This window comes from Lonchura striata, chromosome 19 (genome assembly GCF_046129695.1).
Source record: "Lonchura striata isolate bLonStr1 chromosome 19, bLonStr1.mat, whole genome shotgun sequence".
NCBI lineage: Eukaryota > Metazoa > Chordata > Aves > Passeriformes > Estrildidae > Lonchura > Lonchura striata.
The window spans coordinates 7,208,659-7,232,827 of record NC_134621.1 but is presented as its reverse complement, the minus strand read 5'-3'; the positions used below and the strand labels follow the sequence as shown (position 1 = coordinate 7,232,827).

The 24,169-nt window shown below is 39.6% G+C and overlaps 1 protein-coding gene across 5 annotated transcripts in view; it reads right to left on the bottom strand.

Moving 5' to 3' along the window:
* Positions 1–311: 311 nt before the first annotated feature.
* Positions 312–24,169, bottom strand: part of STXBP4 (syntaxin binding protein 4) — a 67,441-nt gene continuing 43,583 nt past the window's right edge. For all 5 annotated transcript variants that reach the window (XM_077787375.1, XM_077787374.1, XM_021555331.3 and 2 more), the window contains 2 exons: positions 15,885–15,942; positions 312–3,206 (listed from right to left, as the gene is read on the bottom strand). In XM_077787375.1, coding sequence (XP_077643501.1) covers positions 3,095–3,206; positions 15,885–15,942 — 170 coding nt within the window. In that variant the 3' untranslated portion in view covers positions 312–3,094. The remainder of the gene's footprint in view (positions 3,207–15,884; positions 15,943–24,169) is intronic.

Genomic DNA, 24,169 nt, shown 5'->3' with positions numbered 1-24,169 from the left:
TTGGTTTGGAGTCCTGTGTGCCTTGACCTGAGGGTTAAGAATCCCATCAGTTCCCAGAAAATGAAACATTTCACAAGCCAAGCCAGAGCAGCATTTCCTGAGCTCCTGGAGAGTCCTGCCCACAGTCAGCCCTGCACAGCCCAGCTCGTTCTGCAACCACAAATATTTTTCTTAAAGAATTTTCCTTTCCTTACCTCAGTGGCACCAGGCACCTCCTGAGTGTCAGAAAGAGACTTAAATAAATGAACCAAACCATTCCTAAAGCAGCCTGTTACAAGAGGCATTTCAACAGATGGAGAATGCGGGACAGATTTGTTACAATATAAAGGTGTAGTTTTATTAATTTAAAGGCTATCACATGCACTTTAGTATCTTTTCCACTTATTTTTTTAAATTCAGGAATAAAAATGAAAATTTGCTGTTTACAGTATTCCATATGTCGACAACTGCTCTTTACAAATTCTGTTCCAAGTTATGCTAGAACCATTTTCTCAATATACATAGTTCAGCTTAAGCAAAATAATTTTCACAAAACCATTTCACATAAAGGAAGAGATAAGGGGAGATCAAGAGAAATAACCTAGGAAACAAGTATGCCAGTGTACAAAAATAGATTGGAACATTTGGAGATTGTAGGTAAGGAAATGTATTCTCAACCGCAGAGAATGTGAACTGGTGGATTATCTGAGGAGGGAAATGCTCACTGGAGCAGCTGAAGAGATGCAGAGATCTATTTCTAACATCTTTAATTTCTAGGCAGGTTTATAAGAGAGAGAGAGAGGAAGAGGCTCCAGGTTTGTGCCACTGGGGTCTGTGGGAGGTGGCAGTGAGAGGAGCAGGCAGACTGTCCCCGTGCACAGCAGGCTGTGCCCAGGAAGGGCAGCACGTGCAGAGCTGTGCCCCTGCAGCTGATCCAACAGAGGGACAGCCCTGAGCTGCTCTCCATGGAGCCCCTGCCCCTGCAGAGCCTGAGCCACATCCCCATCCCTAAAGAGCTGCTCCCCTTTGGAGCACCCAGCTGGCTGACACGGCCACCAGCAGAACGAATCAGGGCTGCAAGTGGTGCCTCAAACCTCTCCTGAGCAGACCTGGGGAGCTGGAATATTTCAGATCTGTGCAGGCTGGATATCACTGAAGTATGAACAGAAAGTGCTGTCATAAAGCATCCAAATGACTACTATGGCTACAGCAAATACCACAAGGAATTCAGGTGACATATCTCCTGTAGGTCATGAGTCTGTGCCATTCTGAGAAAAGGGATTTAAATAAAAATGCTTCTGGAGTGTCCAAGCCTGAAACTGAAGCACATGCTCTGACCCTTTGGCCTGAGCTCTCTGGGAGCACAAAGGAGGCTCTGGAGCATGCAGGAGCCACTGGAGCAAATGTGGCTAAGCCATTCATGTGTTATTGCTAGGAGAAGTTTTCTTAGAAATGTAAGTTACTGTGGGTCTGCTGAGCAAGCTTTTTTCCTCTAATCCACACCACCTGTGTAGATTCACAGATAATTTGGGTCTGACCAAGTTGAAAGCACAAAACAAATTTTTCCTATTTGCTTATTCAATATATCCTGACATCTACTTCCTGTAAAGCCTGTAAAGGCCTCTTTTGTGAGCTTCAGGAAGAACATTTGGTGATGTGCTGCTCTCCAACTCTCTGGCCAAGAGCAGGAGATTACTGGGCTGCTATTCAGAGGCCTGACTTGGATTTCAAAAAAAGGTGAATTATTCTGGTTCAAAAGGATCAACTGTTCCAGTGAGCCTGACCTGGCACAGCTCTGCACTGCTGAGGACAGAGAGCGTGGTCAAGGCACCAGAACTGTGAGTGAGTCTGATTTTGATATTCATTCCTCAGAGGACAACGATTCTTAACTCCAATGCCACACCTGCTGAAGACAGACCTCAGAAAATGTGACTGCAGCCTGTGCCTTCCTCACACTGCCACAATCCCCTTCTCTCTCCTGGACTGAAGCAGAGATAGGAGATTTCCTCTGGGATATCCATCAGTGTTTCTGCAGGTTCAGGTCTGTCTCATTCATTAGTAACACCCACCATTATATACACAACACACATATAAAGAGCCTCCAGAAAAACGCAGCACAGAATCATACATTTGACAAAGCTGACATCAGACATTGTGCTGTGAATAATGAGATTTAAAATATCCTGTGCTATTGAGGTACACAGAAACCTGTTCATTAACTTGCACCCCCCATCATTTTCTTTATCCTCTTTAAAACATCACTGATGTGTACAAAATGATTTTGTTCTACTTAAAAGACCAGTTCTGAGGAGGTGACTGATTTCTGCTGATCCTGGAGGTGGTTTCACAGGTTTCATTGTACTTGAAACTTCACAGCTTCCACTGAAGTATTTGATGTGTGTCTGTATTGGTTTAGCAGAGTACAAAAGTAGAATAATTTTCATATTGCCTCATATTGTTGTCAGAGTATGATGTCCTCTACGAAAACTTTCTTTTTACTTGACAACTTATCAAAGACACATTTTCTAAAGCTCAACAACCGATTTTAGTATTTGTATAAAAAGTCATCAGGGCTCCAATATTTCTAATAAATCACTAAATTTCTAGTAGCAAAACTTATTTGAAGATTTCTCCCATGGAAATAAGAGTTTTCAGTTAAGTCATTTCCATTATTCTCATTAGCATTGGTCCAAAATCTCCACCTCATTTTGCCTCTCTCAGTCAACCATCAGCTGGAATCTACCACCAATGGTCCCATCTTAAATCTCATGTTGCTCAGAGCTGTGAAAATTTCAGCTGAGCTGGAAAATTCAGCTTCAGGTCAGGGATATTACGGGTCTGTGGGGAAATCATGCAAAGATGGGATTGGGTCCTAAGGTAAGACTGATCCCTGGCACACCAAAATGGGGCAGATTAAGGACTCCTATGGCCCCTGCATCCTCTGTAGCACACATCAACAAACCCATCTCAAAACCAGCAGAACTTCCTCCAGCTTGATGGGGAGAAGTGTCACCAGTACTACTACATCACACTAGAAAGTAGGTAGATAAAAACCTGTGCATCTGCTCACTAAGGGACTAAAACCAGACAAACAGCTCTGTGTCCACAGCTGTCCTCAGCCCTTGGGCCCGGGCAGGTCTCTGATCCCATCCTCCTCCTCCTCGGAGCACAGCAAGCTCAGGGCGCTCGTGACGGGATGGATCCAGGACGTTGTCTGTGTCACGTGGCTAAAAACCAACAAGAAATGCTCTCAGCAACCCAAAAGAGCCTTACCCATCCCAAACAAGGAACTCCAGGTGAAACTGTAACAATCGTTATGACACCATCAAACACAGAACTTTTTCTTGCTAACTGCAAGATTTCTAAAAACAAATGTGGAGTCTTCAGACAGCCAGAACCTGGACTGGAGGTTCCCTTTCCCAGTGCAATAAAGATAATGCTTTTGGATGAGACTCCTGACACAGACTGGTGACATTTCTTGTTAATTACTGGAGCTGCAGACAATTAACACAGCAGGATATTAACATGGCCATCTCACTGCTTACAGCCTGAGGAAGACAGGGTGGTCAAGAGGAAGTTAAACACATGTGGAATCACACTGCAGAAACACACTCAGCTCTTTATAACACGAACCCTGAAGTGTCCAGGGCCAGGCTGGATGGGGCTTGCAGCAATCTGGGATAGTGGAAGGTGCCCCTGTCCATGGCAGGGGGTTGGAATGAGGGGGTATTTAAGGTCATTTTCTACCCAAACAACTCCATGATTACTATTCTAGCATCATTAACTAATTCATCTTTTGCAGAAAGAATAATAATTTAAAAAAATAATTTTTTTACATGTCCTCTAGCCCAAATTCTGGATGTGCTCCCACAGCCTTTACACACACAATAAAAGGGCATCAGTACTGATTTTTAAGGTTTAAACCCTACACTTGACATGCAGGCTAAGCTGCTTTCTCTGGAAAGCTTCTGTGTGAATGGAAAGAGCCCAAGCAGGGCTCAGTAAGGACAGACACAAGGACAGGTTTGGAGTCTGTGCTGAGAACACTGCACACCTTGTGAGTGGTGTGTGCATGTGAGCCATACTGTGTGTGGGCAACACACTGCCTCTTCTCCCTTCTGGAATAATGTGTTCTTGGGAAAGGAAATAGCTTCTTTGCACTTGGAAAAAAAAATCTTGCTAATAAATTCACAGCTTTTATAGTAAAAGTCAGTGCAAAGATTAATTTTGTAATACAAGTTCACTACAAGAACAAGCTGAAAAATACTTGTTGGTACAATAAATGCCACAAAGGACAAATGGCTCTTCTCACAGGTCCTAACAGTGTCCCTAAAGGCCAGGTCTGTACTCACTTTCCAGGTGCATTGGTTTAATTAAATTTGAAGGAACTACTCTGGATTTACCTTTTCAAGTGAGAACAGGTTTTGTCTTTCTCTGTGTGAGAACACTCCCTTGAATAACTGATTACAGGAAGAGATATTGAAGTAGGAATTCAAGTCAATGTTTCACTAAACTGAGTGATGGGTTTGAGATCACTGCTCTCATCACCATGATCGTACTATTCACACCTTTCAGCTGAGTGCACTGAGCTTGGAATCAGTTGGGTGTGATGAGGATGATACTGTTCACCAAAAGGTAAATTTAATCCTAATGTAAATCCCTGCTCTGAGCAGGTAACCTGAGAATTCGGGCACTGCTTCAACTGAGGCAATGCCTGAGCAAGGACAACACAAGGAAGACAAAGTGGAATATAAAGGCCATACCCTCTGTTCTCAAACATTAAAAAAAAATAATCAAAACCCAAAGATCAAGTTTTGTGTAAAACCAATTCAGAAGTGCTCTTTTGGTGGGAGCAGGACTGGATAGACTCCATTCCTTCTTTTGTTACAAAAATATGCATTACTGGGGTTGTAGGATCGGTTTCACGGGAGTTAAAACAAAAGGAAAAATTAAAAACATGTTCCTACAGAAATTACAGTGCAGCAGACAATGAGCACTCTCAAAGACAGTAATTCTTTAATTCCAAGAAAGTAAATGTACTTTTTTAACTAGGAATAAGAGCAACTTGCCAAACATTTCCAATGTTTACCTTTAGAAAGTCAGGTGACAGCCAACATGAACATGAAAAGAGTTGTTTTACAATGTTTTATGAGAGACTTGGTAATAAAGTCTGTGCAATCAAGAACACTGTTCCCATTATTCCACAACATAATATAAATATATTTACATTTGTAAATATACTCAGAAAAATATCTTTGCTGTGTATTTCTGCAATGTTTTCTATAAGGTCAGGAAATGACTTGTTTCCCAATTAAAATATTCAGTCAAAAAGTCTTAGTATTGGAGATGTGCTCCAAATTGAAGTCCCAGCATGTGGTTTATTGGTATAACACACAGAACTTCTTCCAATACCTGCAGAATTACAGGAGCTGAATGAACTGGATTCCATCCATTCCACCTCTGCCAATGCAAGATTTATTGCCTCCAGCACTATTTTAAGTGCTTATATGCTGACTTTTATCAAACCATTTCTGAATTTAAATAAGACCAAAATTATTTTAGAGTATTTTTCTTTTTCCCTTGACTTCCTTGTGTGCATGCCCTGACCTGCTGTGTACCTGAAGCCTTGGCTCCATTTTCTCCTGAGCATGCAGCATCAGCCCTGTGAAATGGGAGAGTGCACAGGAGTGGAGAGCTACGTGGAAAGGCATCCACAGATCTTTGGTATATCCAACTAAAAATTCTTTGTAAAGTGTTTCTTCTTCAGAAGATTTTTCTCCTGCATTCTCCAGGGCCAGGAGGCAAATGACAGCGTGCCCAACTTCCTGCTACTGCTCTAAGAACTTCAGTTTGCTCTCACACAAATTAAATGCACAAAATTCTCCAGATCATTAACAGTGCAAAACTGTGGCACTGAAATCTGGGTTACCTTTCTCTGTATTTGATAGCATAAGATTGTTTCATCACTGGTAAGAAAGAAAAGAACCAGTTTTCATTCATTTTCAAGACACATGGCTCCAAGTTTTGCTTTGTTGTCAAGCTGCTGCTGCAAACACTTCTGGTTTGAACCCAGCTCCTTTCAGCTTACTCTAGACTTTATTCTCTTAAGACAGTTTGGTTTAAAACCTTTGCCAAAATCCTTCCTAGGAAAAGAGTTCTTATAAATAAACATTAAGTCCAGATACCATGTCTCACATTGTAGACAGACACACACAATACGTGCAGATTATTTAGGTGGAGAATAAATGTATAAACCCCGCTGCTGTTTATTTTTAGCTCTGCAAAAGTGCTGTGACTAAAGAGCTTTGACATAATCAGTCCGAAGAGATAATCCCAGATTTACTGGTTTGGAGAACATTCTTGCATTAGAAATACATCCTCTCTGATTTGTGTGTTTGGGCCAGCAATAAAAAGTGAGAGGGAGTCCAAGTCTGCCTCTAGGTTTTGCTTAGCTGATGCAACTGATTTGAATATTAAAGGAATATTTGGAAAGCCAGCATAATAAAGTTTAAATGTACAACATTTTTCATTTGCTAATGTTCCTGTTCGAAAGTCTAATTTAACATTTTCAGAGCAATTAGCAACATTTAAAGATTTTTAGGTTTTCAAACAAATCACTGCAATCGGAGGGCAGCCAAATTTATTGCTAGAAAACAGAAACATTTGATCTGGAAATATGTCAGTAGATTAGTCTGTCTTTTTAACATTAGCAAACTGCAGGACAAATTTCAGAGCTTGGGAAAACAAAACATGAGAACAGAGGGATGTTTTGGCAAAGAAATATAGTGGATTATTTCAAATGCCATTATAATTACTCTCCTTATGGCTCTTCCTTCTTCAGATGGAAAATTATTTCTTTTAAGACTACAACCTCAGACAATCTTTTAAGAAAAGAATAACTCAATAATTCAGAGAAAACCTAATGGAAAAAATATCTGCACATTTTTTTTTTACATTTTAAGCATTATCAAGATATATTTTTCACCTTAAATTGTGCTCTCCAACCAGGGCCAAAATCTGGAGCCTAACAGAGAACTGTGAAGTCTTGCAGACACCACAAGTGCTGTGGGTCTCAGTGCAGGATGTTGCCCGACAAACCTCACATGCATTATTACAAGTTGTTTTTTTTTTTTCCCTTTTGACATCAGATGACACCCACAACACCTGGCTCAATGTTTCAACTGCACCAGGACTCCTGAGCTTTAAAAGGAGCCCCTTGTGCAAGATCCATCTGTTTGAGATCAGACTGGGAGAGGATATGCCACCTTAAGCAATTACTCAGACAAACTCTCCTAATGAACAGGGACCATTATTCCTTAGGGGCCAAAAAGGATTTCGCTCTATCTGAATATAAAATGCCAAATTCTGCCTCAGATGAGCCCTGTTCCCTACCAGACTGAGCAGTATGGAAGATGAAAGTGAAACTCTGCTCGTGTGAAACAACACAAACCCCATGGTTTCCTCCTTAATAAGTACACCCCATAAACTAAATCCCTGTAATCCATAGTAGTAATTTCACTGAACATTTAATCTGCCTTTGCTTTTTGATTTCCCAATCTTCACTAGCCCTTTAACACACAAGAGTGCTCAGCTGAAGAATACTGATGTTTGATGAAGCTGTTCTTGATCTCTGCAAAGACCTGGTGGCCCCCAGTGCTGCTGAGAGCCTGAGGCACTGTACACCCCGAGAGCTTCACCTTTTGGTGCTTTCACTGTTGCTATTAATGCAATAATCATTAAAAAATGCAGCAAACAGCACTGCTAGATGTAGCTGCAATGGGTTTGAAGGGGACATGCTCTAAACTACCAACATATATATTCCCCATTGTGCTTTGGTAGCTTTCACACTTGCATGCATCTCCCAGTGGAAGGGCTGGAGATGCTGTGAAAGGAGTGTGTGCCATCTGCCAGGGGGCAGGGAGCACCAGCTCCTCATCCCCTCCCAGCCCTGGCATACAGACCCTGGGCACTGCTGGCTTGGAGGCTAATGAGGGCCAGAACTACAGGAAAATAAAGAACAATGCCTCTGCATGAAGATCCTGAAACTTAAATCCTTCATGCAGAGGCTCTGCCATCCTCCCTGCCTGCTCTAGGCCAGGCTCTGTGCTGGACTCCACACAGCTCCACAAGATTTGCTGGAATTGCTGCCTTTGGCTTTTGTTTTCAGGCCTTTCTGTTCCTGCTCCCCTTGTGCTTGGGACAGCCCTTTGCTCTGCAAGGATCCTTTATCCCTTTCAAACCCACAGTCCCAAATTTCACACCTCAGAGAAGGCTCTCAGCTCTTATTCTCATGCTTTTCTAAAGCAACTCTCTTAAGCCATGATCAGAATTCCTTGGGCACGTTTGGAAATGTATAATTGGTATATATACAATCAAACATAGATCCTGCACAACAGTGGAGCTGTCCCAGCTTGCAGCAGCATCTTGAGGACCTTCACATCCTGGCAGGGAAAGAGAATCACCCTCCCCTGTTAGAGCAGGTCACAGTGGAGCAGGAGTCCAGAGGGCAGTCCATGGGATCATGGCAACAGCTGGCTTTAGTTACAGCCAGGCTCCCTCACATGGCTGTAGAGTTCAGATAAATACAGCAGTATTTGCTAGGCAGGATGGCCAAAATGCTGGAAGTGGGTCAATTCTGTTGCACTCAAATCTCTCACTCTATTATTCTATTAAATATAATATGGAGCTGCTCATTCTGCACCTCAGACATTTTAGGAATGCACTCCTAACTTGAACTACTTCTCAGCTTTCCAGAGCCAGTGCTTTTAACACTTTGCTGTTGTCCCTTTTGAATTTCAACTTGGTATTCATATTTTGTCTCTTCAGCTCTTGGAGCCAGCACACACCTGCAGAGCCAGCCAAGGTGTCTGTTGTGGCTGGAATCCCCTCTGGAAAGGCCAGTGGTTGGCCAGGTACTAAATGCTGTCAAGCACTGGAAAACTCTTGCTATTTTGAAGAGCAAATGCTGGGAAGATCTGCCAGCAATAACTTATTCTGAGCTGTAACTAAAGCATTTTAATTTAGCGGGTAAGCAATTACAGCAAAATAAAACAACTGAGTGACATTGATGCAAGTATTATCTATCCTTCAGTCAATCAATCAATCAATCCTGAGAGCATCTAAGGATGACAGTTACCATACACAAATCCTAAAGGCAGCTTGAGAAGGGTTTTTGCACTGCATTTATCAGGATAGGATTATTTTAATGGAAACATTCATTTTTTCTTTTTCCTTTTTTGTTAAAATTAATTTAAGGCTGTACCCTCTTACAAGACATTTCAAAAGGAACATACAACCTCTAATAGTACCCCAGGAGATGCTGGGAGGTCCTGGAAAATGTCAGTGACCTTAATTTTACTAGTGTAATAAGATCAAGAGCACTTGTCACCTCATGGAGCTGTGTCCTGAGGCAACATAAATGTTTCTTGTATTTCCCTCTGGGATTGCAGATTTTGCTTGAGTATTAATTAAAGATTGAGGGATATAAAGTGAAACCCCAGAAGACAGTCTTGCTATTTATTCCTTGATTAAACCAATTAAACCTTTGTCTACTCAGAAAAATCTATGAGCCATTTCAGAGGGCAGTAATCACTAGGAAGAAGATTTATCCAGCCAAATAGTGTGTGCTGCATCATAAAAATTGTCAACAATAAACAAATTGCTTGAACTAAAATAAAATCAGTAACAACAGCAGGATCTGAGCCAAGGGTGAGTCAGAACTAAGGTTTGAGTGACAGCACAGGCACTTCTCAGCTTGAGAGTACTACCTGAAATCTGTCTCCCTCAGTATCAGCCAAGTGCTGCTCCTCTGGAGGTGCAGGTTCAACGTGTGCAGTTCTCACAGTCCTGTCTCCAAGTGAGCTGCATAAAAATTCTGGTGCTGGGTATTTGCAAATGCATCAGAGCACGTTCAAGGCTTTTGTTTAAACTTCTCCTGCACTAAACTGACATGAACCTGGAGCACTGATTTTGCTCCAGAGGAAGCACATCCTAAAAAACTTGATATGTGCTTTGATCTGCTTCTGACAGCCCTCCCAAATACCAGGGAGCAAAATAATTTCACCTTCTTCTGTTTTCTCACAGAAGAAATTTTAACAGATGCCTTCTGTGACAGGTCAGAAGTTGGACAGAGTGTGCAGTGCCTGTGGAAGCTGAAAGAATGTTTCTCCATTTTGGTTCTTGATATTAAAAAACAAACAACCTCACAGGGAAAAAAAGATTGCCCAACCAAAAGCAGCTTAAGGTCTTAACATTCTTGTACTACAAGCTCATGTTATCATAAAATCCAATGCCAAGTTTCCTAGTTCTACATCTGAGATTATTTTCCTTATAGTCATGCAAAATGATTTAAGTGAGAACCAGAGAAACTGAATTCCAAAAATCCAAGAGAAACATGTCAGGACTACCCAGATTCACATGGCTTCTTCAGAAGGTGTGTGAAATGATGCTGAGCTGATGGATGGAGACACCTCTGGATCCCTGCTCTTTAAACAGCAGTAATAGCAGATAGCACTTAGTTAGTGCTCAGCCAGTTCTATTTAAATATTTGCCACTTCTTGTGACTATATACCTATTCTTTATTTTCATTCAGGAGAATTAGAGGATGACAGGTAAAAGGAAGTATTTTCAAAAACAACCTCTTTTTTTAATGAAATGTAAAATAGAAAAAGTCCAAATTTTAAGAGAAGCAAAGTAACTGCAGCTTTCTTTGAACTCAGTGGAACCAGCACTGCATGCCTCAAATTACCCATCCCTACCCACAAAACATCAGAGTTAAGATGGGGACACCTACAACGATGACTTGATAACTGCTAATTTTGGTGCAAGGAACTTGCCTACTGCTTTACAAGGAGCTGGGAGCAGAGCTGGCACTGGATTCAGTCCAGGGGAATTTCAATTTCATGCTGAAATCAGTATGGCAGATCCTGGGTTTTCTTAGTTTGCTGGCTGAGCTGATTGAAAACTGAGCGGAACATACAGAGATTTACTTCTGCATAAGGTCTGGTATGATTTGAACTTAACTGATTTCTTCTAGCAAGGGCCACAACCCTTGCAAGAGATAAAGTGTAGATAACCAGGATATTGTAACACACCAGAGTATTCAGGAGTGAGCTGAACACACCTCAGTGTGTTGGAGTATGCATCCTTCATTTACAAAGCAGCAGAAATGTGCAGAGAACGTTTAGAAAAGGAACAAATTTATATTTTCAAGTTACCATGCAGTTAGTAAAATCAATTGTGATTTATTTCCTTTTATGATGATACCTTTAACGCTGTAAACCATCAACATTTATACTACAGAAGTTCTTCATCTATCACACATGCTTTGCTATTCTTAGCTCAGCTAAAATGATAAACAGTTTCTATGAATGCCCAGTTTTCAGTACAGTGAACGGTGTCTCTTTCCCAAACAAAATAAAATTTTATAGTATCTAAGTACAATATATCTGCTTTCCAAGTAGAAACCTGGTTTGTTAGGCAGGATTTAAAAATCTACTGGAACACATAATGTGTGGTTTTTATTAATCTGTATTTTCTAAATATTGACTTTAGGCTTCTATTGAACCTGGAGCAAATTCTCTGCTTTCCAATGGAGCACCTGAAGTACACAATGCTTCCATGGGAAACTTCTGATTTTTAGATAAATTGCTGAAAGATAACCCTAAACAAAGCATTACTGTTTCCTTTTTGTTGTAAGATAGAAAACATCACAGGCCCTAATACATCTAAGGGGAAAGATCCCACAAATTTTAAAATATTTGATTTAAAATATTTTAACTTCTACTTGTCTTTTGTGAAAATTTAAAGATAAGCATTCTTGAGGAAAATAGCTGTTAATGTAGAATATCTGAAATCTAGTCCTATTAAAATGCTTGAGAAACAGTGTTTACAGGGGCAAAATTCACAGCTGGTCCTTACAAACCACATACATATGCAAGCAGTGGGTGGGAGTAGGAGGGAGCATAGCAAGGGCCTGCCTAATTTTAGGTGCCAGCCTTATGATACAGAGCTGCCATATGTTAAAGGTGAACACAGTGGGAGGATGGAAGAGATTAACTAGAATGGGTTTTCTGGGGAAAAATGAGTGTGTCCCAGCTATGGGGTTTTATGCTGTACTTGTGTGATTTTAAACTATCAGGATTAAGCCATTAATTAGCAGATACCTCCCTGGGAGGGCAGTTCTGCATGGTCTCTTTCTCCTATTTGAAAATCAAACCCAGAAATTCCTAATTCACAAAATCAGTTCAGTGGCAGAATGAATAGACACTGCACTGCTGAATTTTAGTGCTGGAGCATACAGCAAAAGGGAGATTTTGTTCTAGTGGTGCTTGGTTAGAACACTTTGTAAACTCATTTAGCCTGGGCAAAACCAGCCACATGAAAACTTTAAAAGTGAATAAGATGGACTTTCTCCTCTTTACAAAACCCTTTTTCCATCCTAATGCTTCCCAGGTGACTCTAAGTGCTCTCACACCCATCTGGGTGTAGGTGGTCCTTTATTAGCCCTTTGTGTTTCTGACACTTACAGATGAAATGTCTGCTTGGGACAGAAATGGCTATTAGAAAATCAGTAAGTTAAAAAATGCCTTCATCAATCATTCCATAGTAAAAATAATTAATTAATCTTTTTACCTTATTATGTGGGGTCTCTTCAATGCACTGATCCTCCAAGTTCAAGACAGAGAATAGAAAAATGGGGGAGGATCCAGAGGAGGGTCACCAAGGTGATGAGAAGGTTGGAGAACTTGGCACATGAAGAAATGTTGAAGGAATTGGGTTTGTTCAGCCCATTCTTCTCACAAAGATGCTGGGCACAGTCAAGAACCAATGAGCACAAGTTGCTTCAGGGGAAATTCTGTCTAGGTTAACAAAATATTCTTCACTGTGATACCAACTAAACGTTGGAATGGGATACCCAGCCAGTATAAAAAGGATTGAGATCCGAAATGTAAGTTGGGGAGGAAACAGGCACCAGTGCTTTGCTTCTCTTGAAACAAAGCATGAATCTGGTGTCATGTGTGAATGACTGGTGGTATTGCTACATAAAAATACAACAGTACTTGTCCTTTCTGTTATTTTAAAGTACAACAACTTATCTTAACATATATCTGGGCCCAAATTCCACCTTTACTGCCTGGCAGGAGGGAAGTTACATTTGAAATGAAGCTGATCCTGATCTACTGTTGGAATTTTTGTCTTTCTGAAAACTGTTAATTTATTTTATTTTAGTAAGACACTTGAACTTGCTTTTTCCCTAGTGCACCCTGAGCTGTAACTCAGAGAAGCTTCCATTCCAGTTTGCTATTCCATGGTGAAGCTGTAGAAATGAGCTTAATGCCCAGCCCAGGCTCAGGTCAGTTTTAGCAGTCTAAAGGGTGGTTTCTCACACTTGCAGCACTGACAAGTCCTGGAAATCTGGTTGATTGAAAACAATTTACAAATGATTTGGTGGATAAAAGTGGTGATTTCAAAAGTTTCCCTGAAGTCAAGATTCATGGACAAGATTCAGCTTTCCCTGGTAGGTACAGGGAGCTGCTCAGCCCCATGCCAATGTTTTATTCATGTCAATTATTCACATAAGTGGGTTTCACTTTAGTGTGTAACACAAGCCAGCTGGTTTGCTTCTTTTAAACTGATTTCTCATGCACCTCATATTGCTACACCCCTTCAGAGATATTTATGGAAATTTCACAGCAAGCTGTCTCAAGCTTATGTGCTATTAAGATTCCTTTCTGGGGTGTTTACTGCATTAGATTTATAATGTATAGATTTATGGACTCAGCTACTTGATGGCCCAATAAAGCATGTTGGAACTGAAGGCAACTGCTAATTAAAATAATATTTGATTGTATATTTGTATACAGGGAAGTGGGCTAGTGTTGAAATACTCTTAAAGCCCCTCGTGGCTTTCGCTGGGCTAAAAATGAATGAAGGTATTCTAAAGTAGAATAAAAGGATTGACATTCACAGCCAAAGAGAAAAAGAAGGTTACAGCATTAGTACCAGGGCTGTGAAGTATCAACTATTCTGATAATCCCTATTTAAACAATTAAGATTAAATCCTACGGGAAAGGATCAGCTGGTAAGATGGCCCCTCAAGCTAAGTTCCTTCTAGAAAAAGGTTATTTTCAGTGTTGGTTTTCACCCTAAAATCTCCACCATTTGGTGTTAGAAACAAGGGACTGTGCAAGCCGTGCTCCTTGCTCCAAACAGTTGACAGCTGATTTCATATACATTACACAGTGCAGTAAGAGGTATGGATTGCCAGGCATGCAAACAGCCTGGCTTACACTCTGCAAAGGCATTTGGAAACAGTGATGGAAGCAAAACAAGGAAATAGTTAAAAATAATATTAATTACCGTGATGTGTTATTGAAATGCTCAGTTAATTCCATTCTAATGAGCTGCATTAAGAACTCTAACACCAGTGTTGTGACTCCACTCAGAAGTTTTTAGCCAGTGGTCACAAAGGGTGATTTCCCTTCTCTGCCATTAAATGGATAAATTTTCCTTGTCTTCCTTCCTCACAAAGACTGACAGGCAGATTTTTTTAGGACAATGGAAAACCTGGGCACTGTCACCAGAAGCAAATGAAGAGAGTCACTAACAGTGAGATCTACAAAAAGTCCTGAAAAAGCTTTTTCATGTGAACTCCTGAGCTCCAATCTGTACTTTCAGCAACTGGGAATAAGATGCAAAACATCTGAAGCTTTCTGCAAATTAGTAGCTGAGATTCTACTGTTGCTAATAAGGATCTGCTTGTCACATCTGCAATAGTTCAGCATCCAAATGCAGAGCCCAGAAAGAAGTGTCTGCACATATCCAGCAAATCCAGCTTTCTACTGAGCCATTGAGATACACAGCTATGAGAAATACAGGAACAAACCCAAAAATACGCCGGGGGGGATGCTTCAAGAATATGTAATTTCTTTTGTTCTGATTCTAAATTTTATTTGCTATTATTGATAATACAGTCTTCAAGCTCAGTTTCCAATCACACAGGTACAAACCCATAGTATTTTCCAGAAAAAAATGCAGCATCCACCTTAACTTCCAAACTCTCCTATCATGGCTCCCTGCTTGAACAGAGAGCCCAAGGGAACAGTGCTCTATTTCAATAGTTGCTCTTGTATTTATTTCCATTGCTATGAAACTGGCTTTTAATTCACTTTCATTTCCTAAGCGATTTTTCTACAATCTCTTTCTTTTTTTTGGTATAAATCTCATGTAGTAACCTACATCTGTCTGGAAATAAAAGGCACCCTTTGATTAGAGCTGGAATGCAGGATCATATACAGTGTGTTTGGAAACCTTTGCAGAAAGAAAACATGTCTGCTTTAATACATCTTGCTCGAGGCAGCATGGGGTGAGGCAAGGACAACTGAGCAGTGTGCTTGAAAAAAAAGGAAAAAAACCCCTGCTTTTCTTGGCCAGTTAATGCATCAAGATCAGTGTTATTTACGTGACTTTTGGAAGAGTTTGGGATAAAAGTAATTTATTTGCTGCCCTTCCTCTCTTTTAGAAGACTGCAGAATTCCACCTGCAAAACTGTATTTCTGGCACCTGTAAGAATTAGACACTGTGGAAATTTCAGCAGCTAGAATATTACTATTAACTAGATCATGATATATACAGAATGGAGGTGAATTATATTTTGCACCATTTCCTTCAATCTTTCAGAGGAATAATTAAAAAAACCCTATTACATATAATATAATAGGGTTTATATATATAATAGGGTTTATATACATAATTTATGTATAATCTTCACTACATTCTAGAAGAAACAAGAGCATACAGTGCAATGTGAAATAAATTTTTCTATTAATTCTAGGACTGAAAATGTGTTTAGTTTGATGTGCTTCTATTTTAAATCTGACCCTTTTTTTCCCAGAATTACTCACTTGATAAAATATTTGATTCCATCAGCTGTATAAGCTTCTTCCCATCCATAAGGGAGACCTAAGAGGAGATAAATAAGAAGTCTCTGAAAACTCAAGTGACACAGAGAACACAGTTTTGAGATACTGTAAGTTACAATGCTGTGATTTCAAACAATGTAATAAAAAGATTATAAATCAATTCCTACTTTTGTAACAGATAATATTATAAACAATACAATTTAACAAATACTTGCTGTGCTACAAAGCTACTGGCTTTGATGATTTGATGATACATTTATTGCCAGATGATAATTTTTTGTAAGTATCATTTGATGACACTTCTGTTACTAGAATGATGAGTAATACTTCTCGTAGGGTACTATTCTATATTCTTTTAAAAATTAAATTGTCCTAGCAAATCTTCACCTTTTTAATAAATATTTGTTCAAAACTAAATCTTTGTAGGGTTTGAAAAGTGCTGGAGAAAGAAGCATCAGTCCCTGTGTGAAAATGCTCCTGCTTTTGTGACACTGTACTGTGAAGTACATAATGGCAAGTGCAAAGCCCTGAAAAAGTGTGGGTCTTTGAGACTAGAAATATATATCAAATTCAAATATGCAAGAAAAATTCTTGAAGTGTTTTGCTTGAGACTCATCTCGAAATGTTAGTGTCTTAGGAGTTAAACTATTTTTGTTCAAGTCCCAGTGTATCTCAAAGACCAGCTCATTAGAACCATCTGTGAGCCTGCTTTTGGTTTAAAACTTTTATTTGGAAAATGTGCTGGACGGCACGCACCATCTGAGCTTTGAAAGCTGCCTCCTCCCAAGGACTGCCCTAAGTGCACATTTTTATTTTTTTAAATTTCTTTTTTAAAAGGCTGATTTTCTTCTGTTGTCACACCTTTGTCCCTAGTATGGTTCTTCTTAAAAGTCTGGAGAGGGGTAACTTCAGTTCTCCAGTATAAAGAGGATTCATGACAGCCACTGAATCAGGACTGGGCACACTGAAGCTGGTACAAACCTCCTGGGAAGGAATTATACCCGTAAGCACCCAGCGAGGAGCAACAAGGAACCAAAACTCCACAACTCAGGAAGGGAACTTGAGAACTGGGAACTAGAACAGAACTGTGATCAGTCAGTACAGCTTGAAAAAGAAAAAACTCATTGGACTGATTTTCTTTTCTCCTATCAGTTTTACCCCCACTAGGCACTTATCTCAGGCTTCTTCTCATTTTCAGTTTAGAACAGATCTATACAATCTGTTCCTCAAAACACACTACCCACTATCTTTCAAAGAGAATAATCCACAGCTACTTCCCTTTAAACACAAAGTAGCTGCTGTGCAGCAGCTCTCAGGCTCTGACTCTGTTATGAAGGGAGGAAGAAAAGGATGTTTTAAGCTATAAATATGCTAGACATGGTCACTGGCTCTTCCTTCCTCTCCCATGAAAATGGGACCTTAATTCAGTATGGGTATTTTCTGGTTATTTAAATGGCAATTGGATTCATCCCTCAGTTACTTCCATCTGCCCCGGCCTTTCCTTTTTCCTGCATGAAACATTCATGTCCAAATAAATGACAAGGGATTTACTCAATTATGAGTGAAAGCCCAGCATCTGCTCTGTACTCACATGGATCCCCTATGTCACCTGTTTCATTTATCAGTGATAACTGCACTTTTTTCCACTGGTGATTTGATTAAAATTATGGTCTTTTTTCCTCCTCTAAATGAAGAACTGCACATAGGTAGCAATAACTGATACTCTGTATTCTTCCCTTACCCACTGAAGACTTTGCTTTTCAAATAGACTGAATACATTTGTCACCTAGGAATGAAACTGGAAATATCTCCAGCGCTTTATTTGCCTTTCTGACTTTGTATACATTAGATTGTGTATCCTATCCATTCTTTATATGCTTCCACATTCCACCTACATCTACAGGTTTTTTAATGCTTTTGTTTTCCAAATGTTTTACTTGCTCTCCACTAGGTTTTTAGTGCCGTTCTCTTTATTGCTCTCCTTCCCTTTCAGATTTGTACTTCTATTTTTTGTATTTTCCCCTGGTAGCTAGGAAGCTCTCATGTTTTGCATTGTATTTCCCCAGACATCATCTTCACTTCCTCCAAGCTCACTGTCTCCATGAATCATTCATAAGTTGATCTACTTCCTCCTGTTTTATTTTTTCACACCCTCCAGGGTCAAATCTGTTGTTTGTCCCAGGACTTGCTTTGAAAGGCTGCTAAGCTCTCACCTGGAGTAAATGGGAGGTAAAGGAGCTGAAAAAGTCAGAAAACATCTGAAATATACAGGATTTAGCCTACATAAACTCCAGCAATCTCAGATTTCCTGCATATTTATAATTTCTAGTGTGAACTGCTACAGTCTCCTTGATGAATCTTCATAAATAATATATTTGGCTTCAGTTGTCTGCATAAATCATCTTAAGAAATCACAGATGTACAGTATTTAAAAACTAGTTCATTTCAGCAGAAAATAGAGGGCTTCTTGCTATTCAAATACTTGTGACTATTTACCTTCTGCAAGGTAAAGAAAAGGTAAAACTGCAAAAGCAATTGTGCATGCACAAGGAAGAGCAGCCTCCTGAGAGAGAGCACTTTAGTCAAAATACACAATAACCTACAGCATTTTGTTCTGAGTATGTGCATTTCATTAGGGCTCACGCCAAAGAAATGTCTGTAATTCTCTGTTTCAGTCGCTGTTGTTTGTGCCGGGCAGGCTCCCTGGGGACTGCTCCTCCTCCCCTGAGCTGCCTGCTGGGGTAACCACTGCTCGGGTTTATAACAGCTGAGAGGAAATGAAGCCCTGGGGCAAACAGAACCTTCCTGATCCCTGATCAGTGTGGAACTCATCGATCTTTATCACCTCCCTCCTTTAACAGGACAAAAACTGCACCAGCACTGACATGTGGGTCCCAGAAAAAAAGAGATGAGCATCAGCCCCAGTTATAAACCTGGAGGAAGTGACAGACATGAAGACTTTGCCTGCAGCTCCCAGGAGAGAATGTGTGTGCTTTCCCTCAGTAACACTGCTCATGGCATATCCCTCATGTCTCTAAAGGAAAAAGGGAGAAATACAGGTAATTAGGGGCAAAGTCTCATTTTTCTGGGCAGTTATCAAACCTAGAAACTGCACTGATGTAGCTGGGTGATTTCCCCCCCCCCCCCCCAAATAATCTAGTAAAAATTATTAAAGCAAAAGATACACAGAGATCAGCAGATGAAAGTACTAAATCAGATACAACAGCAGAACATTCAGTTGACTCAAAACTGCAATCCTGACATCAAAATACTGCAGTCCATAAATGCTCTATTTTGCTTAATTTTTGACAAAATTACTCAAAGGAAATGAGGGATTTAGAGCCTATAGAAAGGATCACTAAAATAAATGCACTGTGTACTAGGATTCTATCTGGATTTGCCCCGTTTAGATGCTTCAAGATAAGTATGTCCATAAGTGCTTTCTTTTGGCTTTGGGGCCAGAATTTAAAACTCTCCTTCCATTACAGCAGGTACCAAACAGCACTGATGAATCTGGAAGGAGTGCTTAGGGACAACTGCCTCCCAGAGGTGCTAATCTCACCCTAAGTATCTTCTGTGAAACACAAACTAATTTCCAGCATTGTTCACACTTTGACATCCACCATTAAAAGGGTCTCTAGCTATATTCCTTTCCTGTGATGGATAAACAGACAGCATTTGGAATTAATATAAAGTTTAAGGGACACGGTATCTATCTGCAATGCTAAAGCCACATTGTACACATATTCTGTATCACAATGAACCATTTTTTGATCAACAACAGAAACAAGGATGTCTTTGTTACATATCCTTTTATGACTTTTCCAGTTGTACGTATCTTTTTTACATACTAGAGTATGGGCCAGCTCACACCCTTTATTTATCTCCTGATAATTTATTTGTATTTAGTATCAGAGACTCAAAATTTATAGGGTATTTTAAAAAACCCCATTACCTGTTAAAAGGAATTACCCGTTAAAAGGTTTTCTCATACAGAAGATTTGCTAAAGAACATTAAAATCAGCTTTCTCTGTCACTTGATAAATGTGGTTTTGAATTCTGATCTCTTTTCAACAGCCATCAATTTTAGCTCTTATCAACATTTAAACCTTCCTCCAGTGGCGTCAGTAATTAAGGAAAAGGTGTAAATTAAGATCCCCAGTGCCTTTTGCTCTTCTCTTCTGAGCTACTTAAGCAATGCAAAGAGGATGGAAGCTGAAGGTCTGATTTGTTGGTTCTAAGTTGCCTGGTTTTGGACTCCTGAGTGCTACTGGAATCTGGGAATATCCCAGAGATGACACCAGAGGTATCTTGGTACGAGACCAGCAGAGGGACTCCTCTATGACACATGTGTTTTGACACAACTAAAGCAAAAAATCTGCAGACAAATATCCACTCCTGTTTGTCCAGAGTGTTCAGAAGGGTGCAGGCACAAAATGGACTTTTATATTTTGAGCCTATCAATAATATTAGCTGTTTTTTATCAATAATAGTCCTGCCTTTTTGTGAATTAAATTGTAAACACTCAGGTTCCGGAAAACAGCTTTCAGAAGTGAATATGCACTTCTGGCATTTGCTTGTGTGTCACTTTAGATCATTTCAAGTGCTTTTCCCAAAACCAAATATGTTTCCTTTCATAAATAATACTCTGCTGAGGGGACATTCCATTCCTTTTTTTCACATATCAAATTCCATTTTAAAGAAATTGTTCTTTTCGTTTGTTGTTGGTCACTTAATAGAACAAAGATGACTCAGGAGTCTTCTAGAAGAGACATCTGGGAAATAGTAGCAACTGAAGCTTCTGCTGATTTGCACTATGGTTGGCAGATTGGCTTGTCTCCCTTCAGTCTGTTCCTAGAAACCAGGCTTCAGGAACAGGATTTGTCTCACTGTGGGCATTCAGGGCATGGTGAAGGATGAGCTTGTGTTTTTCCACTGCCTATTAATCATCACATATTGACCCATCTATGTGGGCAAACTCGTTAATCCTGGATTAAAACAATTACAACATAAAATTGAGAATGAGTTATTAAATAGCTTGTGTTTCACGCTGAAGGATTATATGTACAACTTTTAGATCCTTTTGGTAACTCTGAAATGACAAACTGTTATAAATGTCTTCTATTCTAATACTTCTCTGTGAAAAGCTTGGTACAGTTAATTAGAAACAGTTTGAATACAAGAGCAATTGCAGTTTATGAACAATGACCAGTCAACTGACTAAAATTTAAGGAAATAAGAATGACCTCAGACAGCACATGTGGTCAGACATTAGTACAGAAATTTTCCTCTCCTACCTAACAATGAAGGAAATCCAAAGTCAGAAAAAACTCTGCTCAATGTGAAGTTCTTCAGAAATGAGAGAGAGCTACAGTCACCTGAGCAATGAGGTTCCTGCTGTGTCTTTAAGAAAGATAAAGAATTACCTTTAAAATGGTACCTTTTCAGAAGCTTAATACTGGAAATACAACAGAAAAAAACCCCAAAGTACATATTTTCCAGAGAAAGACTAATTATCTGCTTTCATAAAACTTTTAGGTGCTGTAGGTTCCAAGGAATTTGGACTGTTAACAAGATAAGAAGCAAACAGAGGAACTGATGCTGATTTAAATCTGTGCAGGAGCTTATTAGTAGTCAAAATAATACAAAATAATAACTTCTTGGAAAAAAAAAAATCTTTAGCAACTTGGATCAAAAAACCAAGCTTATTTCAATATGCTTCTAATCAACTAGTTTCCAAAGTCTTTCCACATCACACATTTGATACTCAGATGTTCAAAAAGGGATTTTGAAGGGGCCAAGATACCATGAAGCTGCTTGTCCCTCAGTATTATCACATTTCATTCATGGGTGCAATACATTTGTTAATGCATTAGGTCAGGAGAACATAAAACTTCAAAAGTGAGGGACAGTGGAAGCTGGGAGGGATTTCAGACCAGCTTCTTCTGACCAAACACTGGATTTTGCATAATCTACTGGCTCTTACTATTTGCCTTAAATGCATTTAACATACTGATTATGTGACACTGATTTTTGTACTTTTCACCTACACTGCTTCTTTCTAAAATGCTACTGGCTGTCTAGTGAAAATACAAAAGGATGCAGTGATCACTCACTCCAAATTATTTGGCTTACTGTGGTGAAGAATCTGTTGATAAGGTGGAGGTGATACAGAAAAAATCAGAAAACTGCAGAACGCAGAAATCCACCTCTTCCACAGAAAATGCTCCAATGAAAAAGCAATCATACCAGTGTTCCATATCCTCCAGTGGCTCCCAGCTGTTTTGATTGCCAAGTTAAAGATATTTTGTTTTATTTTGGTGTTAAAGACTTCTACAGCCGAGTCTCAATTAGTGACACAGTGAGAGAAATGAACCCAAGGATCACAGGGCTGGTACTGCTCCCTGCTAAGATTGAAAAATGGTAAACCATTTGTTCCACATTACATTTTTCTCAGCCCCTTCCAGTTTTTTTTTAAAAAAAATTCCTTCCTATGAATGAATTGCAAGGTTTTTTTCTTGCAGTTTCCCACTATTGACTGCTAACATGATGCTGTCCATTTGGGATGAGTCAAGAATGCATTATTGCTTCTATGCTGACTGAACACACTGCAAGTTACAAAGTCATTTTTGAGGAATTTTTGCATAAATTAAATTGAAATTAATTTTGTTTATACCTGTGAATCTTGAACTGCTGAAGAGTACACAGGAAACACATAATTAACTCTTAAATTAGAGAAACAGTCCTTCACTGGGGGATTTTTACATAAATTAAATTTAAATTAATTTTGTTTATACCTGTGAATCTTGAACTGCTGAAGAGTACACAGGAAACACATAATTAACTCTTAAATTAGAGAAACAGTCCTTCACTGGGGGATTTTTACACCAATGCTATATAGGCTAAAAAAAGTTAAATTAATGGAAATACTCTCTGGGGAACATTCTTGTTCTGAACTGGTACAAGCCACTTTCAGATGATCAAAAAGAACCTGGAATAACCCGTTCTTATTCCAGAAATTCAAGGCTCTGCACACAGGGCATTCACCACCAGGGCCACATAATTAGGAATAGCCTGGAATACCTCCCTGTATATCCAAAGAAATAATTTCTTTTTCCCCAGTTTCCCTCTTGCTCCCTTGATTCTCTGTTCCGGAATTTACCCATCTCCTTTCCTTACTGGATCAGCTGCTCTTGTCAGCATCTATTGTGCTCTCCACCCACTTCCATCACTGTCAGCTCCCAGTGCTCACTGACGTATGTGATCGTTAAATGCAAGTTTAATTAGAAAGCATTCATTGGTAACAAATTAAAATGACTGCCTAAAATTAGAATTGAGCAGAAATTGTCTGAGATTTAAAAAGCAATAGTATTACATGATATGCCTTTCTTGCTAAGTAATAGCTCACTTTTTTTTGCACTGATGATGAAATTAAACTGCAGAAGGGGCTGGCACGAACCACCTACAATTGAAAGACAAAACCACTCTCTGCTCAGCTCATCTCACAGCAAGGACTGACCAAAGTAATATTTCTTCCTTTTGAAGCAAGACTTGTAAGAATACATAACTCAAGACATCCTTTTAGCCTGATATAAAAAAGCCTGTAGCTACAAATAGGTAAAAGAAGGGATCTTAGAAATAATTTTATATATTTTAGAAATCATGTTAAAAGTTCTTAAAGTCTAAGATGGATTTCCTTTTCTGTTATAAATCCGAAGAGGAGAAAAAGAAAATCACAAAGTGCCTCCATTTAGCATACTAAACTTTACTTGAAATGCAAAGGTAAAATTTACAGTGAAAGGAAAATTTCTGTTACCAAACACAATACCCACAGCAATCACTAATGCAAGGCAAAAATCTCCCTCCTTAACTCCAAGTATCCATATGCCTCATGCCATGAGGTAACACATCTAGTGTGAGCCATACATACATTTTGCACTTCCTTTAGGTCTCCTTTACAAGCACCAAGTAATTACATTTTCCTCTAGCAAATTCTCCTTAAAACGCACTTTTAAAAAAGCTTCCTCTCTCATTTCTTGGCAATCAACTTGTGCTTCTTTCCATTTAAATGAACACACTTGTGTGCTGTGTATGTCTGAGGAACTCTGCTGGCCCTCAGCTTCTCACTCCTACCTACTGAGGAGAAGTGAAAAAATGTGACAACTGCAGGAGCTGACAGCAAAGCCTACGAGCCCTGGGAGACAAGATGAGCCCTGACAGCTTCAGCACACACTGATTCCCAACAAAGGGAAGGCTGCTCATCCCCC